The sequence below is a fragment of the Limulus polyphemus genome, unplaced genomic scaffold (genome assembly GCF_000517525.1).
Source record: "Limulus polyphemus unplaced genomic scaffold, Limulus_polyphemus-2.1.2 Scaffold2427, whole genome shotgun sequence".
Taxonomy (NCBI): Eukaryota; Metazoa; Arthropoda; class Merostomata; order Xiphosura; family Limulidae; genus Limulus; species Limulus polyphemus.
Genome location: NW_013668037.1, coordinates 170,962 through 180,968, shown reverse-complemented (window position 1 = coordinate 180,968; position 10,007 = coordinate 170,962). Strand labels below are relative to the sequence as shown.

The window sequence follows — 10,007 nt, the reverse complement described above, 5'->3', positions numbered from 1 at the left end:
GAGAGGAATCAAAGAAAGAGGTTCTCTTGGCAGAAGACCTAAATATCATCTTTTTAACTTTATTATTATTATGTCTAATGAGAAGAGTTATAATCATTTTTTCACGGTGTCTTTTAATTCTTTTATTATATTCTACTGGAATTTTCATGAAATTGTATCCTTCTATAAAATTAGTGTTGCAAATAATTTTATTTTTCTTTGTAAAGAAATAATAATAAATAAATAAAAATATATTACATCGCATGTTTATCGCTAATAAATACCTATGATCCCGTCCAATTTGAAATTGCATTTTTATAAATCATTTATGCGCCATATTGCTTGTGAACCCATTATTTTGCTGGTGACAGTATAATAACATATGAGTTATAAAAAAAATGCCGTCAATATAGCAATTAACCCCACTATTTGTTGCTGTGATATGCTAGATATTTTACGTGGAAAGCTAGTATTTTCACTGACGTTTGATAAGTTCTTTACTCTAAGTGCTGAAACATACAAAACATAAAGTTACACAATATGATGTAATGTGTGAACTCCGTCGGTAGTGAACATGATAAATAACTAGGGTTGGGATAAATATCCGATCAGATCGGATATTAGTTTTACAATGGATCGGATACTCAAATAGCATTTCCATCAATGGATGATCTCACAATTTTACGCAGGCATGATACTTCTTGCATTTGTCTTACACTTAATAGGTGTCATTCAATCGATATCGGTTCATCACCTGATACTAATACTATGAGTTGAAACGTTGTAATCATAAGAATTAGAACTTTCCTACTATAAAAATTGCTGTTCTTGTATTTTTGAGTTAATTATTCGGTTCGTTAAGTCACTCAGCCCTCACTAAATGATAACTTGTGAAATGTTATAAAAGAATGCTTTTCTGAGTTTTTACCATTTCTTAACGAACAACTGACAGTACAATAAGAGTATGCATTGTTAATAGTTGGCTTCTCTTCCAAGATGGCACTAAAGGAAAACCAGCTCATAATAATGTCACGTCAAGCGCACTCTAGCCTGCAGTTCAATGTTCTGGTAAAACTCTTTTAATATCAATTTTCGGACTTTGTTTATAGCAATACATCTGTACTAGAGGGCGCCTAAAATTACCGATTTAAACATGGGAGAAGAGGGAAGAAATTTTAGAAGTTATTATTATGATAAAGTTGGATTTCGAGGTGTTGAAGAGAAAAAGTCGTTAGAAATGTTGTTGAAAGACAAACCCATAGATTTAGCTAAGCTCCTGAAATTTTGTGTGTGCTTTTCCCTTCCGGCGATGTATAGGGAATATGTTTGGAAATTGCTTCTTGGTAAGACTACTGACTAGTATTTAGCTTAGTAATAGTATTATATTTATTGTTAACTTGTCAGAGTTTTAAAAATTGTAAGGGTCGACTAATACTGAATAATATTAGTAATACTAGTACTAGTACTCAGCAGTAGTAGCGTATTTCTATTAGTCTCATTTTAATACCAGAAGAAGTAATACTATCACTCACTCAGTATCAATTACTTTGAGTCTGACATCATTAGTATAGACCAGTGGAGTATGAAGCGTGTGTGTGTGGCCCAAACCTTCCCACTTTTCAATTTGTCCTAGTGAAAATGCATCAGCATTAGGAAACTTACTCTCAAGAAAAGCCATAGAATGCATAAAATTTAATCCAGAACCCAAGAGCTTTCAGGACCCTAACTAAGGTGAGCTCTGGATCCTGGCCGTAATGGGTATGCCTGTAGAGTGTATTGCATATTTCCTTACTTTGCTTAGTTAAACCTAATTTTAAATTGAATTTGCCTCTTACACCCATGGTCTATACAGGTACTACTGCTAACTAGTGCTAGTAGTAGTAGTAGCAGTCGTAACTCATGGAATATATATATATATATATAGTTTTATTGTATGTAACGAATCTTGGAGCTCTGAACACAGAGAACAACACCCATTCCATTAAATCATAAATGTGTATAAGTTAACTTTTAGTATAAATAATTTATTTTTACATACATATAGATTTTTTCTTTTACTTAATACTAGTGATCAAAAGCTTAACTCGCACAGTTTAGACCACATTTGTTGTGGAAATTGGAACTATGTGAACAAAATAAAAAATTCAAGTAAGATAAGTTTGAACTTTTTTGTATATAGTTAATTATCTCAAATCTGGTAGGATTTAAATGTTTCAAGTTCCACTTGTTGGAAGAAAGTGCTTGTTGAAATAAATTACATATAATGCTTTTCAGTTACATATTGATTAATTTTTATGTAAGATATGTTTTCCATAGATGAAGGATAAATGAGCTATGCCATTAAACTTAAAATTAATTATATTTTTATCCAATTTTATTTTATTATTTAGCCAGAAAAAAATGGTAACATGTATAATAATTACATTTGAATAGTAAAATGTCACTCAAACCATCAAGGCAGTGCTTTAGTGCTAGTACTAGTAGCAAAACTAATAGAATTTTAGAAATGAAGCAAAAGAAGTTATTGAAGTTGAATTTATATGGGCTACTGTCAGGGATTTCAGGGGTAGGAATGTTTTAACTGGCAGTTGTTTTAGGCCACATGATCAAACAGATAGTGTTAATGTGAAACTATACAATGAGATCAGGGTTGTTATCAACAAGAATGATGATGCAATACTAATGTGAAACTTTAATTTCTGACACTGATTAAGATTGTATGAAGTCAAATAGTGAGAAAGAGAAAGTAGTTCTGGATGGTTTTGTATACCAAATGGTCAGAGATCCTACCAAAGGGAGTGAAATTTTAGATTTATTGTTAACCACTAATGAAGATATGGCTGCAAGGGTTGAAGTGAGGGAAACATTTGACGAAGTTATAATTCCTTAGTTAGGTTTGGTGTTTTGTTATATGTTGAGATAGAAAGAAATTAAATTCTAATATCTAATTTTCAAGAAGCAAATTTTGAGGCAGTGAGACAAGGTTTATCGTTAGTGAATTAGGATATTGAGATGAAAGATGATATGAGACTGGTCTGGGAATTTTAAAAAAATATATAGCCGTTTAATTTACAGTAAGTGTGATTCTAAAATCAGGAAAATGATAGCAGGACAAATCACATGTAATTGGTGTACTAAAAATATAAAAGAGAAAATCCGGGATAAGTGCCTTATATTTTAAAATTTCCAATTGTCAAGTAGGATGAGAAACTAACAGAAACATAGGAAAGATAGTATTTGGTTAAAAAGAAATTAGGATATTGTGAAGTGCTTATTAGACCGGCTGAAAAGGCTCTAAATTTGACAATACACTTATGTATGGTATGATCCAAATAATTTAGTTATTATATTCTGTTTATCTGAAAATTTGAATCATGCATTTAATATAGGTTGGAAACTACTTAATAGCATGATTGAAGAAAAGGGTCTTGGCATAGTGTTGGATAAGTCACTCAAGTTATTGAAGCAGCACTGTTGCTAGTAGTAAAGACAAAATATTAGAGTGTATTTACAGACATATTGCTTACAAGTTAAAAGACTTTCTATAGAAATTGCTAGTTATTCTTCTCTTAGAATACTGTTTTCAGTTTTGATTTCCTTATTTAAGAAAGGATATTGACTTCTTTGAAAGGGTTCAGAGGACATTTGGTAGGATGATTCTGGGGAAGGAAGGTTAATGTTTCTTAAATTACGTTCTCTTAAGAAGGGTAAAGGTGATATTATTAAAGTTTACAAGGTTATCCAGGTGATCAGCAGTAAAGGCCTCAGCTTTCTTTGTGTTCTATTTTGAAGATAATATAATGGCAAGACAAAAGTATAAGATTTAAAAAAGATAGACTAGGCTTCAATTAAGACTTGTGGAGGCCAAAACTTTACAGATGCTTAAGAGGGAAAATTGATGATTTTGTGAAAGGTAAAAAGTGGGCTAAAATTTTACTTTCCTTAAAATTGAGTGTGTAAGGACAACAACCTTCAAGGACCAAAGGGTCCCTTGTTGTCTGTATGTTATGTTGAATGGCATTGTTTTAACACACTGACTGCTTCTCAGCAAACCTATAAAAACCTGTTAAAGCCAATATTTTGAATGTGGTCCTATTTTATTTTGTGAAAATGATCTATAAAACCAATATGTTGTTATACTAACCTGAACCACACATCAAATTTTTATGTTGTTGGTTTCTGGGTACAGGGTTTTCCTTGATCAACCCACTGTGGATTTCCTCTCTTGAATTTTGGATTGTCTCCTTGGTCTTGGATTTTGGGGGGATCCTGTCCCACACCTTTCGTTTTTCCCAATCCTGCAGGTATTTACCACTTCTGCACTATACCTGTGGATGTGATCTGCCACAATGGGTTGCCCTTTCGGATGTGGATATTAATGTAGTCCTGCACTGCCTCACTTTGCCTATTTTCAAACCATTCTCCCAGTGCTCCTTGTTTCACCTTCCCTTATGTCTTTCTTCCTTCTCCTATTTGTTGTGGATGTTGGTGGTTTGTTGCTTCGCCACTGTACTCTTTATCCTTCTACAATTTCATTTCTCCAGACTTTTTTCCTCCCTAACATCTTGGCTGCTCATGAGAATCACTCCTCCGTTTAGCCACTTTCCCTTTATTCCATTTCACACCTTTATCCTCATCCTGATCCGGATAGACTTCTATGTCCTGTGTGTGCTCTTTTCTGTTATATTTTCTGTATGGCTTCTTTCTGTATTGTCCGTTCCTACCTCTTTTCCATTGGCAACTGTCCTCTGTTCATGTTCTTTCTCCTTCCTCCTTTGCTAAATGGGTTAAGCTCTTCATTCGATTGGCTTCTTCCTCTTTATCGTCTTCCTCCTGTACTTTGTTCCAAGTGTCTTCTCATCCAATTCAAATACCTTTTCATTGGTGTTTCATTTTCATCATCCTTTGGAGGTACTTCTTCAATCAGGCATGTGAACTACCCATGATACGTTTGTCTCTCGCTGTTTGCATCAGATCATGGTTTTCTTCCTCTTTGGGTTATCATCTTCCACCTGTAGTCATTGTAGAATATCAGAATTCAGTGGGTCTTTGACTAGGTATGTTATTTAATTTTTTCTTTTTCTGGGTCCCTTTTCTTTTTTATTAATGTTCATTGTTTGGATCCCACTCTGTGGCGAGTGGTGCCTGACCAGGTATTCTTTAACTGTTCAAATCTGCACTGTCAAACCATGTCAACTTGCATATTATAATTCTATGGCCACACAACAAACACTGCAGAGATGAGGTGTGTTCCACAAGATCTCTTGTAGGTTTATCCTCGCAATAGCATTGCTTCATAAGTTTGCCCGCTCTGGACCATACCCATACATGGGTAAAGCAGAACAGGATGGCTGCCCATCCTTGCCATGTTTTGTGTTGAATAAATCGGTATGGTCTACTTTTAAAAATAAGGTTTCATAGTCACCCATTGCACTGTCTCGGGTGTTGTCGTTCCTCCAGACTCTCCACCGTGTTTTAACCCCCTTTTGTTCTAGTGGAATTTGAAGAGTCCTTACCACTTTCTAGTTTCAAGCCACTGGGGTGGTGGACCATGGAGGTATCCCCCTGAAGAGGTAAAGAAATACAAACAAAATATAGAAATGATTATAAAACCATTCAGTTGAGAGTAGGGCAGTGGTATTCTGCTGGTGTAGATGATGTGATATTTTCAATATGACACATAAAAATGGGAGTGAGACGTCAAATTTGCAGATTACCCCTTTGATTGGGATCCCTCATCCACATGTTTGTCAGTTCCCAGTGGCCGGGTTTTGGACTTAAGAGTAGAACCAATCAGCATAAGTCCTCACACTTATATTACAGATGTCTATACTCCTCCCTCATTTATACTCCATCTGTGTTGTGGGCTACATGGGGGTAATTGCGGATTGTTACTCTTCCACTATCCCTTGATGTTTTTTATTCCAAGGATGTTCATGCACTTTGGGTGGTTCCAGTCAATTTTACTTTTGAGGGATATGGTTTACATTATATAGACATTTTTTTTTATACCAGATGTCAGGTTCCCAGATCAACCTGTCAATTTATCATATTCGCATGTGCCCCATTCATTGTTGTGGGCCATGATAGGGGTAATTGCAGACTGTTGCGGTTCTTTCCCTTCTGCTATCCCTTGATGTTTTTTATTCCGAGGACGTTCATGCACTTGGGGTGATTTTGGTCTATTTCACTTTTGAGGGATATAGTTTACATTATGTAGACATTTTTTTTATACCAAATGTCGGGTTCCCGGATCAATTTATCATATTAGCATGTTCCACATTCATGAGTTGGGGATTACTAGATTCCCTCCTACCCCTACATAGATGTCAGCTACCAGTGGCTTTGGTTTTGGATTGTAGTCAACTTTACGGTGGTATGATCCTCTTTTCTACTCCCACGTGGATGTTGGTACCCAGAGAGCAAGTTTTGTATAATCCTCATCCTACCTCCGTGTGGATGTTGGTTCCCAGCAGCATTGGTTTTGGATGTAGTGGATTTGCTGTGTACTGTGTGTCACACCCTAGCCACTCTACACTTAGGATCACATCCTTTTTATTTTACCCACTTTTATAATTTCTGGGATTGAGTTTCATAAATATCTCATGGTTTGGATCACTTTCCAGCCATAATTCTCTCCAAATTGGATGTGCTCCTTTGTTTTCTGCCCATATGTGCAACATCTTTTTATGATGGATGAAGAGTATACCTGGTTGGAAGTGGTGCAGTTCTCCACATCAGATCTTAGAAAGTTACTTCTTTCTTTCACTCCACCTATTCAATGTGGGATTCTAGCTATTTATGTGAGGGAGGTAAGGTACTGTATCGGAAGTTATAATTTTCCTATAGTGAAAATGTATTTCTGATAGGTACTTACTTTCTATCACACTTTCAATCCTCCCTACCCACTGAAAACTGGTGCTTCCATCTTCTGCAAAAACTCAAAGTGATAGTTTGGTACAATTGAACAGAGGGAGTCATGTGTCACAATAGTGTGTCGCACTCTTATTGGTGGAGGGTTGATGCATGATGATTTGCATAAGAGATGCATTGGAATCAATCAATTCCAATGGAAGGGAGGTAGAAGGCTTGTGGCATATGTAAAAACACTTTTTGCATATAGAGGGCAGAACTGAATGAGAATAGCTATTTATGTGAGTAGAGGTAATTACCTATCGGAAAAACATTTCAGTGTAAGAAAATTATAACTCTCGAGATTGCATCCATTTCTATTGGATAACGTCAAATTTGACTTTCAGAAACACATAATATCCTTGCAGATCCAGAATGATCAATGAAACGGATCATTTTTTGTAGTGTGATGAGGAGTCTTAACCTTAAGGTACTCATGAAGTTTGGTACAAATCCAATCACATTTACAGAATTATTAACCCAAATATGCCCTATCTCCCCATTATAAAAAAAAAATGCTTCAAACTGATGCAGAATATGCATCTGTACCAAATTTGGGAAGAACTGTCCTGTACTGACTTCCCATCTTCTGTAAAAATTTTGTGTACAACAGTATTAGTTTTCAAGACATGTAAACACAGACAGACATACACACATGGCCCCGATTGCAATACCCTTGCTTCCCCCCCTTTCAGGGGCAAGGATAATAAGCTGTTGGCTGTAATCTGTCAGTCTGATTACAGTGATTTTTGTTAGATGCCTAACAAACTAACCATGACTAGTGTAAAATTGTGTGCAACATCACTTTTAATTTATTTCTATAGAAAAATTTGAAATATGAAAGAAATCAGTGAATTATGAGAGTGATTTGTGAGACCTTGTGTTGAAGTTGTTGTTTTTCAATAGATATACTTCCAACTAATCCTGAAAGTCAGAAGTTTGTGACAGATGTCCAGAGAGAGCAGTTTAATGATCTCTACCATGCACTAGAAGTAATGAGAAAAGTCAATGAGAACACTCCTTTACCTGAAGTTGTTGCACAGATGTTTCTCTTAGAAGAGGGAAATTTTTGGCTAGATCAAGAACAGCAGGTAAATTCAATTTCAACATCAGGAGAAGAAACTTTTCATGTTAACTTGTGGTACTTAATTCATGTATATTTGTAGAGAAATGTGTTTTTAATGTATAATTTTTTTTCCTTGATTTAAATTTACATTTTTGATATCAGAAGAGTATTTCTGTGGACTGATACTTGTTTAATGTCGGGCACTTACAACAAAAAGTACAGATATATTGCTAAATGTGATTTTGATGAAACTTAAGTTTTCTGCTCATGCTTAGCTGTGGTAAAGATGAAATAAAATCCTTGGTTCTTTTTATAGGAAGTTCATCAGAAAAAAATTTATAATTTTCTTGTGTTAAAACTGATGAAATCTTTTAACTGTAATGGTGCCCAGGTGATGGGTGAAATAAAAACTCGTTTGTAACAAAGGAAATTATACTTCTATTTTTTTCTTAATATAATAAACATTAAAAGTGCAATAAAGATACATAAAGGTACCAATACTGAAAAGAAAGATATACTGTTTTCAAGAATTCTATCAATATGAAATTAGATAGGTAGTTCCAACCCCTTCATGACCTTCCTCGTGTCAACCTGTATCACTGTGTTAAGTTGGAAGTTGATTGATCAAAAAATGTGGAAATGTATAAGGAACAGATACACACACACACATATTGAAGTTTATTTATATAGAAGATGAGAGGACCAACCTATTCATGTCATTCTATATCACTTTGTCAAGTTTTGTGCTGATTGATTGAGAAACTTGGAAATGTTTAAGGAACAGATGGTTGAAAGGTGCAGACAAATAGACACAAACTTAGCTTTATGTATTAGATTACTTACAAGTTTTCTGTACACAAAAAGTCTATTTTTAATTAAGGTATTTTTTATTAAAATTTTGTCCATGAATATATGGAGTTACAGTGTTGACTACTCCAAGTACAAAATAATTTTCATGTTAAGATTAAAAATACTTTACTACATCTGAAAATTTTCAGATGTTATTTGAATAACTTCTAAAATCTCTTAAATAAATATCAAGCATTTTTTTTCCACTAAAACTATTTATCTGTTATTTTCTTTACCCTAACTCTATATGGGCTTGGTTGATTTGACCGACCTTTAACCACCACAAAAAATGTGAAATAAATCTAAATTACTCTTTCTTTCTTTCTAGAATGACTGCATATTGTAACTCGAAACTACAGTTGTTTATCCTAAATACCTTATAACAATCTACCTCTATTTCTACTTAATTTTCTTGTTTTATTGCTCTTTGAACTACATCTAATTAATAATCCTGCTATACAAGTTGTAAATCACCCAGTGAACACATAGCTCACGTTACCTTATTGAATGATGTAATGCACTAGTTGCTTGCATACCTTGTGAAGAATTATTATTGTTTATTATTTTACCTAATATAACCTAGTAATGCCTAATGTTTACCTTTTAGTTACTCTTTTTAACAATAAAAAAAAATGTATTCATGAAAAGCAAGAAATATAGTTCTTACCTTTGGCCTCTTGTTTTTTTTTTCTGTCGGTTGCTGATGAAATTTGAGCCTACTTTTTATAATGATGGTACTAATACACTAAATAATTTTTATTTACTTAAATAATGCACTGAAGAATCTATACTGTTATTCTGCTTGTTTGTATGTACGACCGTTACACTTTCTGACCGAGAATCTGCTGCATAAGCATGCGTAGTTTGAATGTTCACCCAAGAAAAACTGTGCATGCGCATTATTCACTCGATGACAAACAGCTTGCCTACAGCAGAGAGCTCCAAAGCTCAGTGATCAAGTCGCTACAATTGCTGTATGAAACAAGAAGTAACAACAAAAGGGGAATGTAAATATACTTTACTAACCATTCTGTACAAAAGAATATTACAAACTTATCAAAGTTTGTAAACAAGGTTTGACGTTAGGTCATAGAATAACATTATAAGTTTATTTATTGATAGTATTAAGTACAGTAAAGTTTAGTCCTAACTAAACTAAAGTAAACAAACAAAAAAAAAACGTACACAGGCTACAGTGTTA

General features: G+C 34.3%; 1 protein-coding gene across 1 annotated transcript in view; it reads left to right on the top strand.

Moving 5' to 3' along the window:
- Positions 1 to 1,058: 1,058 nt before the first annotated feature.
- LOC106466929 (TBC1 domain family member 7-like) overlaps positions 1,059 to 10,007 on the top strand; it is a 17,233-nt gene continuing 8,284 nt past the window's right edge. The window contains exons 1-2 of the mRNA XM_013927247.2: positions 1,059 to 1,322; positions 7,798 to 8,032. Of these exons, the coding sequence (XP_013782701.1) occupies positions 1,133 to 1,322; positions 7,798 to 8,032 (425 nt within the window). The 5' untranslated portion in view covers positions 1,059 to 1,132. The remainder of the gene's footprint in view (positions 1,323 to 7,797; positions 8,033 to 10,007) is intronic.